Source organism: Eucyclogobius newberryi, unplaced genomic scaffold, assembly GCF_026437365.1.
Source record: "Eucyclogobius newberryi isolate DKJ021-1_F unplaced genomic scaffold, fEucNew1.0.hap1 SCAF_12, whole genome shotgun sequence".
In the NCBI taxonomy this organism is placed as follows: Eukaryota; Metazoa; Chordata; class Actinopteri; order Gobiiformes; family Gobiidae; genus Eucyclogobius; species Eucyclogobius newberryi.
In genome coordinates this window covers 16439524-16464274 of record NW_027315746.1, presented here as the reverse complement: position 1 = coordinate 16464274, position 24751 = coordinate 16439524, and the positions used below count along the sequence as shown (strand labels likewise).

General features: G+C 39.0%; 1 protein-coding gene and 1 long non-coding RNA gene across 2 annotated transcripts; one reads left to right on the top strand and one right to left on the bottom strand.

Moving 5' to 3' along the window:
* The first annotated feature begins 1807 nt into the window (after positions 1-1807).
* On the top strand, positions 1808-3740 carry LOC140355687 (uncharacterized). The gene is made up of 3 exons (XR_011926014.1): positions 1808-1868; positions 3024-3141; positions 3375-3740. It is a non-coding gene; the product is annotated as an uncharacterized lncRNA (long non-coding RNA).
* An 18336-nt stretch (positions 3741-22076) lies between these two features.
* On the bottom strand, positions 22077-24511 carry klf17 (Kruppel like factor 17). Its single transcript, XM_072440282.1, has 3 exons — positions 24428-24511; positions 22846-23752; positions 22077-22766 (listed from the first exon to the last, which is right to left on the bottom strand). Exons 1-3 carry the CDS (start codon positions 24509-24511, stop codon positions 22591-22593), a joined length of 1167 nt encoding a protein of 388 aa, XP_072296383.1. The 3' UTR covers positions 22077-22590.
* Positions 24512-24751: the final 240 nt, after the last annotated feature.

Genomic DNA, 24751 nt, shown 5'->3' with positions numbered 1-24751 from the left:
AAACTGTTAGTACTGAACACTCGCAATACTGACCTAACCTAATACTGATGTGCAATTCTGTCATATGTGCAATTGCTGTTGGAATTCATGTGCAATTCATGTGCAATTACTGTGAAATTCATGTGCAATCTATGTGCTGTCGTGACACATATTCATGTGCAATTACTGTCGGGATCACATGCAATGGTATTTATTTATTTATTTATTTATTTATAGGAGATCTTCTACTGAAAGTGTTTTTCAGACTTCCTATAAGTGATCTGTTCTTCTGTATCTACCTCTGTATCTACCTGCGTTGCACCAATGAAATTTCCCCATGTGACAATAAAGGAATATCTTATCTTATCTTATCTTATCTAAAAACCCACTATTACGAAAAAGGAATAACTGGAAACATGCTTGGCAATCACCACATCTTAAAGCAGAAGCACAGATGGCAAAAAAAAACACTATTACGAAAAAGGAATAACTGGAAACATGCTTGGTAATCACCACACCCTTTTCAAGAATGAAGAGGGTGTGGTGATTGTTGACCCATCGCAGATACATGTATGTTTAGAACAATATTATTAAAATCTGTATAAAACCTTGAAATGGGTGAATTTGGGTCACTTTTAAAATATATGAAAAAGAGCCTTGATGGGTTTCCTGCAGACATTTTTTAAAAATTCACAAATGTATTGGTTCACCCTCTAATTGATATGTTTAGATAATCCTAAGGTAACAAACCAAATTCATTAGAGGAAGCTGCCATAAATATTTTCTTACAATCTGGGAAGAATTAAATTCAATCATGATTAGACTGATTTTTTTTTCACTGTGCCCAAGTTTGCCGCCCATAAATGGTTTCCTGCTTTTCTATGATTGTGAATTAATTGGTTACTGTGTACATGACAAAGACACAAGTGTGTGTACCTTATGTCTTAATCAAATGTTTAAAAAGTTGAACCAGATGCTGGTTGTGGATATTTTGTGTTAAATGTTTACATTCAATGTTGTATTGTTTCTACATAAAAACCCTAAGTAATTTGACCTTATGCTTAAAATATGTACACATTTAATAAATTACCAAGCAGAGAGAACAGTAGTGACTAGGGATGCATACCTAAACCCACGTTCAGGTTCAGGTCCTGATTTTGATCCAGAGGTTTAGGTTCAGGTCCGGACCTGGCATATTTGCATAATGTTATACCAGCATAACACAAGCAACTTGGCTCAATTAAGTTGAAGACACTTGAACAAGGACGACTATCAAACACAAGGCTTAACTGTAGATTGAAATAAACTCCACTTGTCTGGTTTATTCATTGTTTTTTAACAGAAGTTACAACCATGGATGTATTTTTCCCCTCCATCCCTTGTTGGGAAATGGGAGGTTTTGTCTATAGGAGTTTTTGTTTATAAGAGTTCTTCTATTGAGAGTGTTTTTTAAACTTCCTATATTCTGTGATCTGTCCTTTTCCTCTGTATCTACTGCGTAGTATCAATGAAATTTCCCCATGTGTGGACAATAAAGGATTATCTTATCTTATCTTATATTATCTGGATAGGGTACGCCCCCTCTGCCTCTGGCTCCAAATTGAGTAGTGGCCACTCCGTAGAATGCAGCCTTTTGGTCGGACCATTTCAAGAGTTCGGCCTCTAAAATTACCAAACATGCTAAATTGTTTTTAGTCTAAAAATAAAATAGAAGGAATTTCACTCTTCAACTGTTTCTAAAATACTTTAAAAATATTTTTTTAACCTCCCGGAGAACAGTGTATGCGCACCGAGCGCGCACGTGACCCTCATGAACGAGCCTCCGGAGAACATGTGACGGAAACTGAACATAAGCAGAAGAATGTGACCAGACGAGACCAACGATACACGTAAGTTGTGTTTGTTTGTCATTCCTCACGTTTCACACATCGTTCCATGTGAAGTGTAAAACAACGATTACACAGTTAACACAAGTTAACACGAACTAACACAAGCTAACGTTTAGCTAACGTTTAGCTCATGGATCTATTAAAGATGCATTGGAACGACACGTCGTGATGGCTCATGACTTCTGCAAATAAATAACTCATTATTTCTCTTACTAAATATTCTAAGAGACAAAAGGTTAAGCACAGATGAAGGAAAACTAGAGAAAGAAGGGGAAATAAAGTGATGTTTGTATGATGTGCAATCAAAAACTACAAACAATTCAAATACAACCTGCTGAAATGGGTCATATCTTACATATATAAATGTCAACGTATTTAAAAGTGACAGTCGTGTTCTCACAGGGCTGATAAGATGACGTTTGAGGTTTTATTACATATTTCATAATGAAGTGTTTAAACAGCAAAGCACACACTTGTTTTCTATAGGAATATCATGGATTTACTTCCATGGAATATGTAGAGATTTAGCAAACATGTCAGTTATGTTCTAACTTGGGGCCCTTGGATACTTCCACATTGACATTGTCCCTGATGTGCAAAATTACAGCTTTTGTTGCAAACAACTTTAAAAAGACTGAATTGTGAACTGAGGAGAGATTGACGCACGCCAACCTCGATATCACTTGTGGCGCAAAATTAGAGCGGGCATTTCCGAGTACAACCGAACGCAACCGAACGCAGCAGCCAATCAGATCCCCGCTTTCATCGACATTAGATCACGGATACCGTTCGGCCAATGAGAAGCGAGAAGACTGAAGTGGCATGTCTGTCAAAACGAAACTTAAGCGATGGAAATGCGCGCGCACATGCGCTCCGCTGCCTTCCTCCGCTGTATAACTACAGCAATAATCGTGGACTGTAGTATAGCGCGCCCGAGTTTGTGCAGAGGAATCGCTTTGGGCATGTTCACCGCGCTGTTTTTGCCTATTACAAATATATATTACGGCGAAAAATTTGCGTCGGTCATTGTGTCCGGAGCGTTGATTTTGGAGTCGGTCAAAACTGATTTTTGCGCCGGTCATTGACCGTGTCCGGCCCGTTATTTCGAGGCTTGATATATCAATGTTCTAATGAGTATCTTTATCATCTTCATAGTGCTGACCAGTGAGTTTAGTCTGTCTGTGCTGTCCAGAGCTCTACAGGTCACTGCAGACCTGATCACTGCAGACACAGAGTCATCTCACGTAAACTCCTGACGACTCCAAAGCAAAAGGTATTTTAATATTAACTTGTGCCTCGACTAAAAGTAAACAGTGTAGAATCAGTACTTTGAATTTATAAAATGTCTTTTTTGTTATGACCAAAAAAACTAAATGATAATTGTTCTTCAAAAGAGACACTGCTGTGTCACATGTGTCTGTAAAACAGCTTCAGGACAAACATGTGAAGTGTATGTTATATGACTTGTATAATCTAAAGCTGTGACATGTTCTGTTTGTCCCTCAGTCAAACGATGAAGCTGAACGGAGTTTACTGAAGTCCTTTTCACCAGAAGACTGCGTAGCCATGGAAACAGTCTTGTTAAATACTGAGATATTCAGTATTTAACGCAATAAAGTCACATTCATGTGCATATAACTGATGTTAAAAGAGTGTTTATTTTACCATTATTATTAGTATTATCTTGTCTTATGCTAGCTGTTTTTATTTTATTTTTATCTCTATTTTCCCCCTCCATTCCTTATTAAGAAATGAGAGGTTCTGTCTATAGGAGTTTTTGTTTATAAGAGTTCTTCTATTAAGATCGATCTATTAAGAGTGTTTTTTAAACTTCCTATAAGTTTTCTGTCCTTTTCCTCTGTATCTACTGTGTTGCAACAACGAAATTTCCCCATGTGTTGACAATAAAGGAATATCTTATCTTATTCAGTATGTTATATTTGACTTATACAGGTTGTTTTATCATTGTTACTATTCTTATGTTGCACTGAATCACCAAAGCAAGTTCCACTGTTTGTGAATTCTGTTCTTTGACAATGGCAATAAACCTTTTCTGATTATATTAATGATGATAATAATAATGAACATTACACAGACTCCAAAACTCCTTAATAGGGAGTCCCACATTGTAGCTTTAAAACTCATTGGAGCTTTAAAACTCAACTAAAACTGGCTAAAATCAATTTATCATTTGTAGTTATAATCAGATTTGCATTTATTGAACAAGTTCATTCATGTTCATTATTCTTATTAAATACATTAATAAACAAATGTGTTATGTATTTATTAAAGATTGACATGATACAAAAACGACACAAAAGGAAACTGAATATAATTAAATACTGCTTAACTCAATTATGTAACAGAATAGATGATTATATTTTATATTTCTTCTCATCTGATTAAAAAAAATGCATATTGGCCAAATTATATTATGTAAATAAATAACTGAAAAGTTAATAACAAAATAAATACCCAAACCAAAAACTACAGAAAATGATGAGGACGTTATTCCACCTCTAAATGTAATTCATTGTCATTAAACCAGACTTTTTATCTTAACACTTCCGGAGAACAGTGTATGCGCACCGAGCGCGCACGTGACCCTCATGAACGAGCCTCCGGAGAACATGTGACGGAAACTGAACATAAGCAGAAGAATGTGACCAGACGAGACCAACGATACACGTAAGTTGTGTTTGTTTGTCATTCCTCACGTTTCACACATCGTTCCATGTGAAGTGTAAAACAACGATTACACAGTTAACACAAGTTAACACGAACTAACACAAGCAAGTAATTCATTGTCATTAAACCAGACTTTTTATCTTAACACTTCTTTATAATTCTCTTAAATATCAGAGCTTTACAACGTGATACATGTATACTTATAGATGGATATAACAATCCATCATTATACGTTACGTAAACAGACTATTTCAAGCCGAATCATTCCAAAAGTCCGTGTATATGTATGTGTGTGTGTATGTATGTATGTGTGTGTGTATGTGTGTGTGTATGTATGTATATATGTATATATGTATATATATATATATATATATATATATATATATATATATATGTATATATGTATATATGTATGTATATATATATATATATATATGTATATATGTATATATGTATATGTATATATATATATATATATATATATATATATATATATATATATATATATATATATATATATATATATATATATATGATTTATAGGATACTTTGTCTGCAGTCTGCTTCAGGCGTCTCTTTTCAACGTATGTCGTGGGCTGTTTGAAAATTGCCCCTGAGCCTCATAGAAAAGCAATAGGAATATTTAGCCAATCAAATCCCGAGAAAATTGACTACGTCACTATGGGAAAAGCTCTAGGAAAACTTTCTGAAATGGGCGATTTTTCATCGCCTATTTAAGCGTAGAGTTTACGCCACGGAGCAGCTACTATTTACACTGGAGACACAGCGTAGCAGGGGCATGCACCGTGATCAGGGCGTTATTGGCTGGTGCTTCTCTGTCTACACGGAAGTGCCACACACCTTGTTTACTTTTTAAAGCTGCTTCTGCAGACGCCTGTGTACAAAGGATACAGAATGAGCTTGACTGTTTGCTGGCTGTGAGTAAAAACTGCATTCATGATGAAGTGAAAGTAGCCGATTTCTTATCAGTCCAAACCCATGGATCTACTTTATTCTTAAACCAGTATAGCACATGTGGTCCGTTACCTTGACTGAAAACACATCAGAGTGTTTTTTTTTTTGTTTATTACGCTAAAGAATGCCAACGCTGAAAGCATCGCTGAACTATTCATAAATTGATGGTTTGGTTATTAGCAAACCCATGAAAGAATGCTATAAATTACATAGTCTTAATGAACAACTTTCCATACAGCAATGTTGTCTATGATGAATAAATATTATCTTTTTGTTTTGTTTTCTTTCATAGTATTACCATTACCAAAAGGGTAAATAAAGTTGGTCTACTTCATTAATTCAGTTGTAAATGTGTATATTTAAAATGTGTATTCATACAGTCAATGTAAAATATTCACTTTTGGACATAAAAAACCCAACAAAAACGTGGCCATATCAAATAGCCCCCCCCTATATTTTGCATCACCGGCCGCCACTGCTTAATTTAACAAACATAAAATAGTATATTTTGAATACCCTTAAAAAAGTCAGAATTAATGTTAAAATATTTGTAGATATGAAAGATAAAGTCTCACCATATATCAAAGATAAAGATAGAGTTCTTCTTCACCCAGTGTTCTGGAGGCAAGTGGTAGTTGGCTATTTTGTATTTGACCATATGAGCTGTCAGGAGGATTGTAGTGAGAAAAGTATGCCCCGCCCAGGGAGTCATTTAAGTCAAAACCGCTGCTGGCTCCAACTGATACAAAAGTGGTAAAAAAAGACAGATAAAATGCTACATCTAACCTAATTGGCTGAAACCCTCCAGCCCACATTTCAAGGTCAGGTGTCCTATCTCTATTGTGAACCTTGTTATCTATTAACCATTTCCTTTTTAACCCACATATCGGAGTAACTACAGCCACATTGATGGATTCGTTTTATAGCCTCACTTTTGTCTGAAGTCATGTTTACAGTTCCTATGGCTAAGTGAAAGCTCATTATCAGCAATGACAATATGCTGGAGAATGATTAGGACAGAATGGCTGTCTGTGGTGATAACGAACCTCCACGCAGGCAAAAATAACTACTTATGGAACTTAAAAAACACCAAATTTCTAGACACATTTTTTTCTTTCAAATCAAAGTCAGAAAACCACTGCTAAAATGATTTGTAATATTTGGGCAGTGACATTGCACTGCTACACATTAGAAGTGTGTAGACAGAAGAAACAATGTGTCCAAAAATACATCCTTTGGAATTATTATGGCCCGTTCAGACCGGTGTGGCAAAAGCGTCCAGTTTACATTCAAAGTCTATGTAAACGCGCGTCGAGCACCTGCTGCGTTTTTGCGGCGCGGCTTCCGCTTATTTGCGGCGCGATTCGCCGAGGAGCGCGGCGCGCGCGCTTTTGCGTTTTCCGCTCGAGACGCTTTGACGGGCGTATAAGCTTCAATGCATCAAAACGGTTCGCCGCAAATAAGTTCAGAATTTTGAGCTTGTCTGCGGCGCGGCGGTGCAGAATCCAATCAGAGATGACGCTCCAGTGACGTACGTACACATTTCACCTGAGAAGAACTGGCACCACAACAATGGCAGACGATATATATATATAGAGAGAGATAGAGAGATAGATAGATCTATATATAGATAGATATAGATAGATATAGATAGATATAGTTATTTACTGTTCTATTTTTCCACAAAATAAATTATTTTGTATTTTAAAATGTGTGTCCTGTTTACATGCATCTTTTTCATATATGTAATACTGGGTAGTCTGTGGGAAATTCAGTGGCTATTTAAAGATGTACTTATTTAATTTACCACAATTCAAGATCATAAACAAAAACAAACAAGGACAAGTGTTACAACCCACAAGTAGGTGCAGAAGTAAAGAGAACAGAGAACTTAAGAGCTGAGAAGCTTCTCACTGTTTTATTCATTTAACTTTATCTCGTTCTGTGTAAACAACCAGACATTTGGGCTCAATCTTGAGTGAACATGTGGTCTTTGCTATAAATCTGAAAATCCCTTTATCAAAAACACTTCTGTGTTGTGGACGTCCAGTCCTCTGTGTTGTGGACGTCCAGTCCTCTGTGTCTCTGTGTTGTGGACGTCCAGTCCTCTGTGTTGTGGACGTCCAGTCCTCTGTGTTGTGGACGTCCAGTCCTCTGTTGTGGACGTCCAGTCCTCTGTTGTGGACCTGAAGCTGCTGGTGATTGTCCAGTAGAAATCCCCAGTGGCAAGAGATCTGAATAATAAAACAAACAAATAACTATATAGCCTAAATTTAGTTTACTTGTACTTTCATTAAATATACCACAATCGAATTTTAAATGGTGCACTATAACAACATATTAACGCTATGAAAACTATGTTTAATTTTTACTGTCTATGTACTTTTCATTGGTTTTATACACAACCACAAGCAGATACACAGCACATACACAGCACATACACAGCAGATACACAGCAGATACACAGCAGATACACAGCACACACACAGCAGACACACAGCACACACACAGCACACACACAGCACACACACAGCACACACACAGCACACACACAGCACATACACAGCACACACACAGCACACACACAGCACATACACAGCACATACACAGCACACACACAGCACACACACAGCACATACACAGCACATACACAGCACACACACAGCACACACACAGCACATACACAGCACACACACAGCACACACACAGCACATACAAAGCAGATACACAGCAGATACACAGCACATACACAGCACATACACAGCACATACACAGCAGATACACAGCACATACACAGCACATACACAGCACATACACAGCAGATACACAGCACACACACAGCACACACACAGCACACACACAGCACATACACAGCACATACACAGCACATACACAGCACATACACAGCACATACACAGCACATACACAGCAGATACACAGCACATACACAGCACATACACAGCACATACACAGCAGATACACAGCAGATACACAGCACATACACAGCACATACACAGCACATACACAGCACATACACAGCAGATACACAGCACATACACAGCACATACACAGCACATACACAGCACATACACAGCAGATACACAGCAGATACACAGCAGATACACAGCACATACACAGCACATACACAGCACATACAAAGCAGATACACAGCAGATACACAGCACATACACAGCACATACACAGCACATACACAGCACATACACAGCAGATACACAGCACATACACAGCACATACACAGCACATACACAGCAGATACACAGCAGATACACAGCAGATACACAGCACATACACAGCACATACACAGCAGATACACAGCACATACACAGCAGATACACAGCACATACACAGCACATACACAGCACATACACAGCAGATACACAGCAGATACACAGCACATACACAGCACATACACAGCACATACACAGCAGATACACAGCAGATACACAGCACATACACAGCACATACACAGCAGATACACAGCACATACACAGCAGATACACAGCACATACACAGCACATACACAGCACATACACAGCAGATACACAGCAGATACACAGCACACACACAGCAGATACACAGCACACACAGCACACACACAGCACACACACAGCACACACACAGCACACACACAGCACACACACAGCAGATACACAGCACATACACAGCACATACACAGCAGATACACAGCACATACACAGCAGATACACAGCACATACACAGCAGATACACATCACATACACAGCAGATACACAGCACATACACATCACATACACAGCACATACACAGCAGATACACAGCACATACACAGCACATACACAGCAGATACACAGCACATACACAGCACATACACAGCACATACACAGCACATACACAGCAGATACACAGCACATACACAGCACATACACAGCACATACACAGCACATACACAGCAGATATACTTTATTATTGCGCTCAGACATGAATATTTCTGTACTGACCTGATGGATAGGCGTCTGTAGTTGTTGTCCTGGTACATGTCCGCTCACCAATGCGGGAAAACAAGTCATCAAACAGGACCCGGGACAAACGAAAGTACAGCTGAGAGCGATGTTTATCCAGTCTTCAAGCAAATGATGATATTGACTCAACTCGGATCACTGGTGGTTCCAGACACGCCGCCGAGCGTCTCCGTTTTTGGGCTTTGAAGAGCAAATACGCAAAAGGCACTTTCTCAACTTTGATCCGCCATTAGAGAAGCCAGACTGACAACACCTCCACTGCGCAGTGGAGGTGGTATTGGTATTTCGTCTCTGCTCCGCTGCGTCGAGAACGCGGCGTATTTGCGTTTTTCTTCATGAGTACTTGCGTCCAACTTCGCCATAACGCGCGAATAGGCGTTTGCGGTTTAAACGGGCCATTAGGATGCCTACAGAAATTGATCAATATAGATCATGTTCAAACATTTTAGAGGATGAAAAATACAAATTTAGCAAATTCACCATTTTCTGCCCTAACCCAGGGACATTGTGGGAGTCATATATTCCCACATAATACAGTCGGAAATACTAAATATTTTGAACGTCTAATACTTTTCTGTGAAGTTGGGGGGGTCATGAGGCGTGAGCTGGAGTCTGTGAAATGATGTTAAGATGTAATTGAAAAAAGTATCTGTCTTTAATTGAAAAACAATTCATCTGAAATGAAATATAAATACCTACTATTCAAATATATTAAACGTGATTTTACATTATTTAGACTGAAATTGTTATCGACATCATAAAAATGTTGCTATGGGGTCGGGGGTACCAGCCTAAACATTTTGGGAATCCCTTATACATTTTTATTATTTATTGACTTTTATTCAACCACAAAAGTCCCACTGTTATTCAGATTTGCACTGAAAGCACTTCACATCAAGAATCCCTCACCCATTCACACAAGTGTTTTGCACAAGGACACAATGGCAGTATTCAACTGTGCGCTCTACCTAGGATGTCAAGAGTGGAAGTCAGCTCAGAACTCGCACTATTAGAGCGTGTTGTTGTTAGCTTTACCGGCCAAACTCTGGCCTCTAGAAGAAGCACTTGTGAATAAGTTTTTAAGATATAAGAAGGCAAAAATCAGGTACAGATATTCTTTTAGAAGTTTGTATTAGTTTTTAAAGGGTTACATAGCACTAAACTAAACACGTGATTGAAATATCATGTAACTTAAATATATTTTAATCCTGTGTGTTTAGTTTATTCCACAGGGAACATTGCAGCACATTAAAAAGATGCTTTGTTGCAGCTCTCAGAATGTACATCCATCTGCAGTCCCCGAGATATTCACTACATTCCCACAGCCACATTTTATTGACTAATCGCAAGTAACTACTACATAATGGGCAAATGTCTGATCATTTAAATGCTGTTGTTTCTAAAATGCTGTGTGTTTTTAAAAAACTCAATTAGGAGGATTATAAAAACAAGCATGTTCCCAGCACTTCTTTAAAATGTTGGAAAAACATTAGCAAATATACACTGCTAATGTAGGCCTAAAATAGGTATTGGGTAAGTGAGTGGGCTGTTCAAATGACCTGTGCATATCTCTATATATATATATATATATATATATATATATATATATATATATATATATATATATATATATATATATATATATATATATATATCCCTCCCTCTCTCTATCGCTCTATATCTCTCTCTCTCTATATATATATCTCTCTCTCTCCAGATTACTACTGCCACGTGTTCACCCACAGCGCACACAACATGACTTTCTCATTATCCTGGGACTGTAACGTGCAGTTGGGCGTCAATATATATATGCTGTATTAGTATTGTAAGAAACTTCTTACCGCAAATGTGAGTTTTCTGCCTCGTGGCTGTGGATGTGAGGTTATTCAGGGTCGCATCTCTTCAGTTCTTTTCCGCCTTCGTTCACGGAGCGTGCTGGCTCCTCCTCACAAAGCGGGGGCAGCTGCGACATTTGACTCACGAGCTGTGCCGAGTTCTAGTTACTAACTTATTGGCAAACAACTTTATTCACCACATCCATACCCTGTAACATCATCAGTGGCCGTTATGCTCTCTCTCTTCCACAGTTTAACATCTGAGTACTTCCACATTTTCAAAATAAGTCGGGGTTGTTTGAGCAATGTGATGTTTTTTGGTTTGTTTATTATTTGCAACTGACTAAACGTTTCTGGGTTGATTGTGTTGCTTTAGGCTACTCCAGGCTGTTTTATAGTGCGTTGTTTTGTTCTCTTTTGGTTTAATTTGTTTAATGTGAAAATGTTATAATGGACATATTTGATGGACTAGATGGTACTTGTAGATAGGACATGTTTTGTCATATTGTGCCGTTAATGAGGAGAGGTTTAACAGGTCTTTCCTTGTGCTGCTGTCAGACTCTACAACAAACACTGTTAGCTCTGTTAGTCATTCAGCTTCATAATCATGTGTAATACTGTCATATCCATGTGCAATACTGTCATATCCATGTGCAATACTGTCATATCCATGTGCAATACTGTCATATCCATGTGTAATACTGTCATATCCATGTGCAATACTGTCATATCCATGTGCAATACTGTCATATCCATGTGTAATACTGTCATATGCATGTGCAATACTGTCATATCCATGTGCAATACTGTCATATCCATGTGCAATACTGTCATATCCATGTGCAATACTGTCATATCCATGTGTAATACTGTCATATTCATGTGCAATACTGTCATATCCATGTGCAATACTGTCATATCCATGTGTACTACTGTCATATCCATGTGCAATACTGTCATATCCATGTGTAATACTGTCATATTCATGTGCAATACTGTCATATCCATGTGCAATACTGTCATATCCATGTGTACTACTGTCATATTCATGTGCAATACTGTCATATTCATGTGCGATGTAGCACACAAAGTATAGAGATGACACAGCCCTTAGCTTTACCCGTTAACGCTGTCAGTAATAAACGTGTCTAGACAGGTGTGGTTAAAGGTTGGTGCAGCGCTGGATGGAAGGCAGAATGGTGCAGGCTCATGAGCGGTGGGATGAATGATCCAGAGCCGGGTCTCTTTGGCATGCATACGTGTTTTACCTTGCATGTGACGTGAGGCGAGGTCTTTTACTGTGGGGTGCTCAGGAGCAGGCTGGAGGCAGGCAGTGATGAAGAGCCGCACTGATGGGGGAAGCTGGCTGAAAGAGTTGAGAGACATCGGAGGAACACAAAATGTAACTTGGACTGCAAGGGAAATGTTCATTTGGCCATGTCTGAGTCAGATATTGAGGTAAAACGGATTTCTTCAGTTTAGATTTTTACAGCAAATTAGCTATTACTTGCCTATGTGTAGCTTATTATGGAAGCCAATGGTACAACAACTATATAGTTCGAGAATGTATGACCATTTTTGCACACATGATGCAAACTAGGCTATAATAACATTTAACCCAGTTTGCAGTGACAAATGATAAGACCTTTGGGTTAAGCCTTTGAGTCAAGTAAACATCACTGCACAAAGCAAACATAACTTTGGCCTCTGGAACCAAAGCAAGATGTTGCCTACGTTTACTGGAATATCACTGCATTTCAGCCATATTATTGTCAGGAAAGTACTAGGTGAAATACAAATATTTATAAAGACTAATGAGTGTACGTACGGTCAATACATAGCTCATGGTAATTTGTATCTACTACAGGGTTGCACATAATCAAGTCTGCATGTGTTATGTGTATGTGCTCTTGCTGAAGTACAAAGGTGTAGACTAGTGTATTTTTAATGGCCCATGTAAGTGTGTGTTTTAATTGTGTTCTGAATTGAAAACGTTTATTTTGGTGCAATTGGTGCAATATTCTCTGTCCATATAACAGCTGTAAATAAGAGTGTTATTTTCATTAAGAGTATAAGAGTTCTTTTATGACGTTTTAATAAGTTATCTGTTTGTTTGTTTGTTTGTTTGTTTGTTTGTTTGTTTGTTTGTTGTTAAATTACTTCTGTGCCTAATCTATTCATGTACCTAATCTGTGTTGCAATAGTGGAATTTCGTCATTGTGAAACAAATAAAGGTGATCTTATCGTATCGTGTCTTATTATACTATTATGTTGAACTTTTATGATTCACTCAATAAAACTCCAAACAGAGACGCTACGGTTACAGTGGAGTCAATAAATGATCCAAAGGGGACATCTAGTGGACAATCTGTACTACGACAAGTAAATAAAGTCATTGAGATCAGTTTGAAGATTGCAATCAACGCAATCATTTAATTCATGTAAAAGCAATATTCTTATAGCCAATCTATAGGCCTAGATTTTATATAATTCCGTTTAAGATGTATAAAAACACATATATGTTGATACGCAGTGAAGCGCAATTGTAAAACCTAGATAATTTAGCCTAATTTGTGTATTGATACCCTATATGGAATGGAAAAAAAGTAATGCAATCAAAGACAAACATGTGCAACTCGTGCAACGTGGATTATTTACAGTCATTGCACTGAATTCGATTGGCGGTAGAAGCAGACAAGGGTGTAATTTATCAGTAGGCCGCTAGAGAGCGGCTTAGTAAAGGGTTATTGAAGCCACGGGAGTACCTTACTTTTTGGAGGGAAATAGTCATTACTGGCTCTAAAATATTGTTTGTTTTGAAAGTAAAACACAGCTGCATATGATCAAACTTCTATTCAAGGCAGCAACAAAATTAATTTAGGCCTGTTTTTGTATGTGAATATCATAGATTTTGGCTACATATCCCAGGTTGAATATTAGTCTTAATTTCTACTTCTCATTTAGCTCGAATTAGAGATGGAATCATTCATCTATTTATATAAACTACAACCTGAAACCACGACAGATTTTTTTTAAACTGACTTTTATTTAACCACAAAAGTCCCACTGTTATTCACAGATTTGCACTGAAAGCACTTCACATCAAGAATCCTTCACCCATTCACACAAGTGTTTTGCACAAGGACACAATGGCAGTATTCAACTGTGCGCTCTACCTAGGATGTCAAGAGTGGAAGTCAGCTCAGAACTCGCACTATTAGAGCGTGTTGTTGTTAGCTTTACCGGCCAAACTCTGGCCTCTAGAAGAAGCACTTGTGAATAAGTTTTTAAATATAAGAAGGCAAAAATCAGGTACAGATATTCTTTTAGACGTTTGTATTTGTTTTTAAAGGGTTACATAGCACTAAACTAAACACACGTGATTGAAATATCATATAACTTAAATATATTCCTGTGTGTTTAGTTTATTCCACAGGGAACATTGCAGCACATTAAAAAGATGCTTTGTTGCAGCTCTCAGAATGTACATCCATCTGCAGTCCCCGAGATATTCACTACATACACAGGATGCACTGGGTCTCAGCGTTGCCGGGACTTATTGTCACATTAAAAATCAAACCAACCCGGGGCCCTATGTAAAAAGAGCCCCCCCTAGTGCTATTTCTGTAGTCACATCATCACACAGATGGAAAAACAAAATGCGAGTCAGGCCCAATCTGAGAAATGTGATTCATATTCCCTGTGAAAAGATAAAGCCCAGTCCCACTGAAACTAGTCTGAAACTTGCTGTGCTAAATGTCAGATCCTTATGTAACAAATCTCTCTTAATTAATAATTTTATTTCTTCTTATAATCTTGATTTTATGTTTATAACTGAAACATGGCTTGACAAAAACACAGGAAATGTAGTTCTGATAGAATCTGCTCCACCCAACTTAAAGTTTGAATCTGAAACACGAGAAAACAAAAAAGGGGGTGGAGTCTGTGCTGTCTTTAGAGATGAAATAATTACCCGCAGGTTGTCTTTTGGGGTGTTTTCATCATTTGAGTATGGATCCTTTAAAATGGAGCTAAAACGGTCTCCATCCATTCTCTTCATTGTTTTATACAAGCCTCCCCAGCACTGCCAAAGTTTTATTGATGATTTTACTGAGATGCTTTCAGTCATATGCACAGACTTTGATGGTTTGGTCATCACAGGTGATTTCAACGTGCATGTTGATAATATTTGTGACAGAAACGCTAAAGAGCTTGATCCTGTCCTTGAAACCTTCAGTCTTACTCAGCATGTGAGAGGCCCCACCCACAGCAAAGGACACACTCTAGATCTCATAATTACAAAGGGGGTAAATATTTCAAATGTTAATGTGATCGATGTTGCTCTGTCTGATCATTTCTGTGTCTTCTTTGACCTGTCTGTTTCTCCCAAACCACCGGTTGGTCCTGCAGTTGTTCAGCGGAGACACATAAGTGATGGCACAGGTGCACTGTTTATGGAAATGATAAACTTTGAAAATGTCTCATGTTCTAATGTAAATGATTTGTTGAACTCTGTTACATCTAGTGTTTTGAATGTTCTGGACACCATCGCCTCTATAAAGGCTAACATGGTTAAAAATAAGCAGAAGGCGCCGTGGAGAAATGATGATTCGGTCAGGGCACAGAAAAGGGAGTGCCGCAGGGCCGAACGGAAATGGCGCAAGTCAAAGCTCCAGGTTCAAAAAGAGATTTACAAAGAAAAGCTGAACATGTACAACTTAATCTTATGTAGAACTAGGGAAAGATATTTTTCTGAAATGATTGGAAGCTGGAAACAACTCGCGTGTCCTATTTGCCACAGTAAACAGATTAACAAACCCTCCAGCTCAGCTGCCGTTAGAACTCATTTCCACATCCAAGTGTAATGAGTTTGCATTATTCTTTAATGACAAAGTTCAGGGCATTAAAAATGCTATAAATCCCACAATGCAAAAAATTACCCTAAAACCACCAAGACACTTGGAGCTAACTCACTTTGCACCAGTAACTGACAAAACTGTCCATGAGATCATCACCAGTCTGAGTTCATCTACATGCTGCCTCGATGTGTTACCCACCAAATTTCTAAAATCTGTGCTGAACAGTTTGTTAGCACCACTCACTCACATAGTTAACATGTCGCTTCAATCTGGAACATTCCCAATGTCTTTGAAAACTGCGGTCATAAAGCCTCTCCTAAAGAAGAGCAGTCTTGATGCCGCAGTACTGAGTCATTACCGGCCCATCTCTAATCTGCCATTTTGGGGCAAAGTCCTTGAAAAGGTTGTTTACCAACAGCTCACAGATTTCCTCTTAATAAACAACTCATTTGATGTTTTTCAGTCAGGTTTTAGACCTCATCACAGCACTGAGACTGCTCTTGTCAAGGTGACAAATGACATCCGCCTGAACACTGACATGGGCAAAGCCTCAGTCTTAATTCTGTTAGATCTGAGTGCTGCTTTTGACACTGTCGATCATGGGATCCTCTTACAGAGACTAGAGGACTGGGTGGGCATCACTGGCACTGCCCTAAACTGGTTAAGGTCCTATCTGGAAGACAGGAAGTACTTTGTTGAAATTGGTAGCTGTGTCTCAGACCACATGACCCTGACCTGTGGAGTGCCCCAAGGGTCAGTCCTGGGTCCCCTTCTGTTCAAACTCTACATGCTGCCGTTAGGTCAGTTGATACGCAGTGAAAATGTGTCCTATCACAATTATGCAGACGACACTCAGATCTATGTTTCACTATCGGCAGGTGACTATGGACCAGTGGATTCACTCTGTCACTGCATCCAACAGATCAGTTTGTGGATGCAAAACAACTTTCTCCAGCTGAACTCAGACAAGACTGAAATAATCGTTTTTGGCCCACAGAAACAAAGAGAAAGTGTTAGCGGTCACCTCCAGAGTCTCGCTCTAAAACCTACAAACCAAATTAGAAATCTGGGGGTAATAATGGACTCAGACTTGAACTTTAATAGCCACGTCAAATCAATAACATCAGCAGCTTTTTACCATCTAAAAAACATTGCCAAAATCAAAAATATAGTGTCAAAACCAGATTTAGAGAGACTTATCCATGCGTTTGTCTCCAGTAGATTAGACTACTGTAACGGCCTGCTCACTGGTCTCTCCAAACGAGTTGTAAAACAGCTGCAGTACATCCAGAACGCTGCTGCTCGGGTCCTGACTAGAACCAGGAAGTATGAGCACAATAGTCCTGTTCTCAGGTCTCTGCACTGGCTCCTGTGGCTCAGAGAATAGACTTTAAAGCAGCTCTGCTTGTGTACAAGTCTCTCCATGGCCTAGCACCAAAGTACATCTTGGATATGTTAGTGCCATATGAACCATCTCGGACTCTGAGGACCTCAGGGACCGGCCTCCTGCTGGTGCCCAGAGTCAGGACAAAACATGGGGAATCTGCGTTTCAGTTTTATGCAGCTAAAATCTGGAACAGTCTTCCTGAAGATGTGAGACAGGCTTCTACTCTGACAATGTTCAAATCTAAGCTAAAAACTGTTTTGTTTAGCTGCGCATATGACTGAAAGGATTTTTTCTTTGCACTCTTCTCTTTTGTTTGTGATTTTATTAGTTTAGACAATCAGTTGGATTGATCATTTTGAATTCAGTTAATTTTATTGTATTTCTGTTTCTGTAATTTCTTTGTGATTTGAATGCATTTTCCCTGCTATGTGAAGCACTTTGAATTGCCTTGTGTATGAAATGTGCTCTACAAATAAACTTGCCTTGCCTTGCCTTACATTCCCACAGCCACATTTTATTGACTAATCGCAAGTAACTACTACATAATGGGCAAATGTCTGATCATTTAAGCCTCAAATGCTGTTGTTTCTAAAATGCTGTGTGTTTTTAAAAAACTCAATTAGGAGGATTATAAAAACAAGCATGTTCCCAGCACTTCTTTAAAATGTTGGAAAAACATTAGCAAATATACACTGCTAATGTAGGCCTAAAATAGGTATTGGGTAAGTGAGTGGGCTGTTCAAATGACCTGTGCATATCTCTATATATATATATATATATATATATATATATATATATATATATATATATATATATATATATATATATATATATATATATATATCCCTCCCTCTCTCTATCGCTCTATATCTCTCTCTCTCTATATATATATCTCTCTCTCTCCAGATTACTACTGCCACGTGTTCACCCACAGCGCACACAACATGACTTTCTCATTATCCTGGGACTGTAACGTGCAGTTGGGCGTCAATATATATATGCTGTATTAGTATAGTAAGAAACTTCTTACCGCAAATGTGAGTTTTCTGCCTCGTGGCTGTGGATGTGAGGTTATTCAGGGTCGCATCTCTTCAGTTCTTTTCCGCCTTCGTTCACGGAGCGTGCTGGCTCCTCCTCACAAAGCGGGGGCAGCTGCGACATTTGACTCACGAGCTGTGCCGAGTTCTAGTTACTAACTTATTGGCAAACAACTTTATTCACCACATCCATACCCTGTAACATCATCAGTGGCCGTTATGCTCTCTCTCTTCCACAGTTTAACATCTGAGTACTTCCACATTTTCAAAATAAGTCGGGGTTGTTTGAGCAATGTGATGTTTTTTGGTTTGTTTATTATTTGCAACTGACTAAACGTTTCTGGGTTGATTGTGTTGCTTTAGGCTACTCCAGGCTGTTTTATAGTGCGTTGTTTTGTTCTCTTTTGGTTTAATTTGTTTAATGTGAAAATGTTATAATGGACATATTTGATGGACTAGATGGTACTTGTAGATAGGACATGTTTTGTCATATTGTGCCGTTAATGAGGAGAGGTTTAACAGGTCTTTCCTTGTGCTGCTGTCAGACTCTACAACAAACACTGTTAGCTCTGTTAGTCATTCAGCTTCATAATCATGTGTAATACTGTCATATCCATGTGCAATACTGTCATATCCATGTGCAATACTGTCATATCCATGTGCAATACTGTCATATCCATGTGTAATACTGTCATATCCATGTGCAATACTGTCATATCCATGTGCAATACTGTCATATCCATGTGTAATACTGTCATATGCATGTGCAATACTGTCATATCCATGTGCAATACTGTCATATCCATGTGCAATACTGTCATATCCATGTGTAATACTGTCATATCCATGTGCAATACTGTCATATCCATGTGCAATACTGTCATATCCATGTGTAATACTGTCATATGCATGTGCAATACTGTCATATCCATGTGCAATACTGTCATATCCATGTGCAATACTGTCATATCCATGTGCAATACTGTCATATCCATGTGTAATACTGTCATATTCATGTGCAATACTGTCATATCCATGTGCAATACTGTCATATCCATGTGTACTACTGTCATATCCATGTGCAATACTGTCATATCCATGTGTAATACTGTCATATTCATGTGCAATACTGTCATATCCATGTGCAATACTGTCATATCCATGTGTACTACTGTCATATTCATGTGCAATACTGTCATATTCATGTGCGATGTAGCACACAAAGTATAGAGATGACACAGCCCGTAGCTTTACCCGTTAACGCTGTCAGTAATAAACGTGTCTAGACAGGTGTGGTTAAAGGTTGGTGCAGCGCTGGATGGAAGGCAGAATGGTGCAGGCTCATGAGCGGTGGGATGAATGATCCAGAGCCGGGTCTCTTTGGCATGCATACGTGTTTTACCTTGCATGTGACGTGAGGCGAGGTCTTTTACTGTGGGGTGCTCAGGAGCAGGCTGGAGGCAGGCAGTGATGAAGAGCCGCACTGATGGGGGAAGCTGGCTGAAAGAGTTGAGAGACATCGGAGGAACACAAAATGTAACTTGGACTGCAAGGGAAATGTTCATTTGGCCATGTCTGAGTCAGATATTGAGGTAAAACGGATTTCTTCAGTTTAGATTTTTACAGCAAATTAGCTATTACTTGCCTATGTGTAGCTTATTATGGAAGCCAATGGTACAACAACTATATAGTTCGAGAATGTATGACCATTTTTGCACACATGATGCAAACTAGGCTATAATAACATTTAACCCAGTTTGCAGTGACAAATGATAAGACCTTTGGGTTAAGCCTTTGAGTCAAGTAAACATCACTGCACAAAGCAAACATAACTTTGGCCTCTGGAACCAAAGCAAGATGTTGCCTACGTTTACTGGAATATCACTGCATTTCAGCCATATTATTGTCAGGAAAGTACTAGGTGAAATACAAATATTTATAAAGACTAATGAGTGTACGTACGGTCAATACATAGCTCATGGTAATTTGTATCTACTACAGGGTTGCACATAATCAAGTCTGCATGTGTTATGTGTATGTGCTCTTGCTGAAGTACAAAGGTGTAGACTAGTGTATTTTTAATGGCCCATGTAAGTGTGTGTTTTAATTGTGTTCTGAATTGAAAACGTTTATTTTGGTGCAATTGGTGCAATATTCTCTGTCCATATAACAGCTGTAAATAAGAGTGTTATTTTCATTAAGAGTATAAGAGTTCTTTTATGACGTTTTAATAAGTTATCTGTTTGTTTGTTTGTTTGTTTGTTTGTTTGTTTGTTTGTTGTTAAATTACTTCTGTGCCTAATCTATTCATGTACCTAATCTGTGTTGCAATAGTGGAATTTCGTCATTGTGGGACAAATATAGGTGATCTTATCGTATCGTGTCTTATTATACTATTATGTTGAACTTTTATGATTCACTCAATAAAACTCCAAACAGAGACGCTACGGTTACAGTGGAGTCAATAAATGATCCAAAGGGGACATCTAGTGGACAATCTGTACTACGACAAGTAAATAAAGTCATTGAGATCAGTTTGAAGATTGCAATCAACGCAATCATTTAATTCATGTAAAAGCAATATTCTTATAGCCAATCTATAGGCCTAGATTTTATATACTTCCGTTTAAGATGTATAAAAACACATATATGTTGATACGCAGTGAAGCGCAATTGTAAAACCTAGATAATTTAGCCTAATTTGTGTATTGATACCCTATATGGAATGGAAAAAAAGTAATGCAATCAAAGACAAACATGTGCAACTCGTGCAACGTGGATTATTTACAGTCATTGCACTGAATTCGATTGGCGGTAGAAGCAGACAAGGGTGTAATTTATCAGTAGGCCGCTAGAGAGCGGCTTAGTAAAGGGTTATTGAAGCCACGGGAGTACCTTACTTTTTGGAGGGAAATAGTCATTACTGGCTCTAAAATATTGTTTGTTTTGAAAGTAAAACACAGCTGCATATGATCAAACTTCTATTCAAGGCAGCAACAAAATTAATTTAGGCCTGTTTTTGTATGTGAATATCATAGATTTTGGCTACATATCCCAGGTTGAATATTAGTCTTAATTTCTACTTCTCATTTAGCTCGAATTAGAGATGGAATCATTCATCTATTTATATAAACTACAACCTGAAACTAAAACCCCGACAGATTTTTTTAAACTGGTAATTTTTTGTACAGGTGAACTGAGATATGGACTGAAACACTGGGAATTAAACACATATCTATATAATAGTAAAATAATACCTGGTAGTGTAACCACAAAGCATAATTAGGCTCATGTTTTGGGTATTGTAAGTACATTTGTATATTAGCCATCAATGCCAGAAATAAATAGACTATATATGACAGTTCAGGAAAAGTATTTTTATTTTTCTTAAAGCGTCAGTTCAAGTAGTTTGTCATGTTATGGCAGTCTTCATTTTAAAACCAAAGGCACTTTGGGCCAGTTCACACACAATATGAAAATTGTACATTTTTCCATTTGCGTAAAAAATAAAATTTAACAAGAATGATTGTCTGATTGAAATCAATACATAAAGAACCTCAAAACCCTGATGTCAATAGTATCAAAGTTGTAAACGATACAAAAATATACAATATTTACACAAACATTTTGGGGTCCGGCCCACTGTGAGCTTGTCTATGTTCAAAGGCACTGATAATAATTTATATCACCCAGAGAGCTGAATGTGGTTTAAATACAAACTATAATTTAAAGAGGCAAGTGTTATGTACAGTGAAACCTATAGATAGGCACTTGACACAAGTCATAACAGTAGCAGAATTGTAGTGCTTCAGCAAAAATAGCTGAAATGTTATAGTAACTGTCCACCACAGTCGAGGATCAGTCTCCAGGTGGAATAGACAAGCAAACTGTCCAATAGTGCTTGGGGATGCGCTCCTCTGATCTACATGTGTCGCTTCATGTGCAGAGCCAGGTGGTCAGAGCGGGAAAAGGCACGTTCACACAAATGGCACTGAAACGGACGGTGCCCAGTGTGTTTCCTGAAGTGACGCGTGAGCTCGTCCGACCTGGCAAACTTCCACCCGCATCCCTCCCAGTTGCAGTGATATGGCTTCTCACCTGAAAAAAAATACCCACTCAATTAACATGCATTACATAAACCAGAAGATGAAATAATGTGTAATAATCGTGTTAGTACCTGTATGAGTTCTCATATGAGCCTTCAGGTGTGAGCTTTTTGTGTACGTCTTGCCACATCCTGGAAACTCACAGCTGTGAGTTGCAGCTCGTTTTCTGGCCCACGACCTTCGACCCCTCTTTTGCTTGACTGGACCAGCTCCCTCCTCCTGTGTGTATAACTCCATCATAGAGGGGGATGAAGGTGGCGTGAGCATGGCGCCAGTCTGATGGTCCCTGTGCATGTACTGTCCATAGTGAGGCATGTGCTGGTGATGGAACTGAGGGGAATAGTGTGCATTCACAAACTGGCTTTGGTAATGTGGCTGTTGGTGAGGAATATGACTCATCTGCTGTAAATGACAGTCAGTGTGTCCATGCAGTGGGTGAAAGGACACTTGAACTGGAGCTTGATGGAAAGGTGTTTGGCGCATTTGACACCTCCCCATGTAGTCCTCCTCAGACGCCATCATACAAGACTGTCCAGCAGGCTCAGATTTCACTTTGTATCCGAGTGGGTACGTGCCCTGCAGTTCAGTGTACTCCCTCGTTTTACCAGCAGAGGTCTCTCCTGACACGGCGTAGCTCACTTCAGGTGTGAGTAACTCGGCCATCAGGCTTCGCGCCGGCGCGTCAGAGAAACACTGGTAATTGAGAGGAGACGTGGAGTGGTCAGTGCGCTCTGTGATGGAGGCGCTGCTGCAGCTGTCGGGGGAATCGGGCAATGCGTACGCGCACTGAGGAGGAGAAATGCTGCCATCGTTGCTGTCCATAACTACGGAACCGATCGTGTTTGACAAAATGAACTCGAGGTCCAGTAGCTTTCCCAGATCGTCGTCGTCTTTCGGCTCCTCGGCGGGAGACTGCACGATGCTGAACTCCACTTGGATTAGAGAGTGGCCCCGCGCACAGGGATCTACTTTACTCACCTGCACATGGAACAATGGGTGTTCAGTTAAAAATAATAATAAACACAACGATATAAACTCTGGTGCATTTAATAGACTACTTTACAAACTGATGTATACGTATCACATAACGAATAGGCTTACTTACGTTGTTAAACTGCGCAAGGTCCATAGTTGGAAGAGAGAAAGCTGGATGCATCAGGGCATCAGCCGCGGCCAAGCTCAAATCTTCAAAAACGGTCGAAACTGTGCGTCTTCCAACGGTTGAAAGAGTGAAGATCCAGTCAGTCCAAAGAAAAAGCTCTTTCGTCACAGCTGAGTGTTCCAGGATTCAGGATGTGAGTATCAACAGTGACGGGTAACTTTTATAGGCCTCTAAAGCGCGAGAGGCGGGGCCTGACCAACGTCCAGTCCTACACACGTCCTCCAGGATCATCAACACAAACAAACACTTTGAACCGCTTCTTATCAGTCTGCCTTTAACTAACATTTCTACATTTAGCCTACTTTCACCGCTCTATGACCAGCGCAGTGTTTAAATTAGCCACTAACTGTATTCAACATGATTAAAACGTATAGTTAAAACATATCTAGTAGCAGGTTGCCTAAAGTCCCATATACTATTCTAAATTGACTTAGAAGACCAGTGCAAGAGTGGCATCAGATTTGAAGGGAATATTAGGTTGCGGCAGATACAGGGGGCGACAGCATGCTCTGGGCAGTGTCCCGCGCCCACATGAGGGCACTGCGTGGATCCATCAGGTGCACGGTTTCTGGCATGAGACATATGAATGTAGATATTTTTGATCTAATGGTAACATTTTTACATTAAATGTACATTAAATGTAAAAATGTTGTTAATATTTTGTCTAAGCTTCTTCCCAAGAGGCACTCAACAATGCGGCATTAGTTGTCTCAACTTGATCCTATACGTTTAACACAAACAAAAGAGTGTAAACTGATGGGTCATTCCCAAACCCATCGAAACAACCTGATAATCCGGTGTCAACAAAGAACTAC

Excerpts from the sequence above, each read along its gene's own strand:
- klf17 (XM_072440282.1), bottom strand. The coding sequence starts at position 24,511 with ATGCCAGAAACCGTGCACCTGATGGATCCACGCAGTGCCCTCATGTGG. Across the intron at positions 23,753-24,427 it reads AGAGCATGCTGTCGCCCCCT|GTGAGTAAAGTAGATCCCTG; the intron begins GTATCTGCCGCA and ends TTCCATGTGCAG. Across the intron at positions 22,767-22,845 it reads TCATATGAGAACTCATACAG|GTGAGAAGCCATATCACTGC; the intron begins GTACTAACACGA and ends ATTTTTTTTCAG.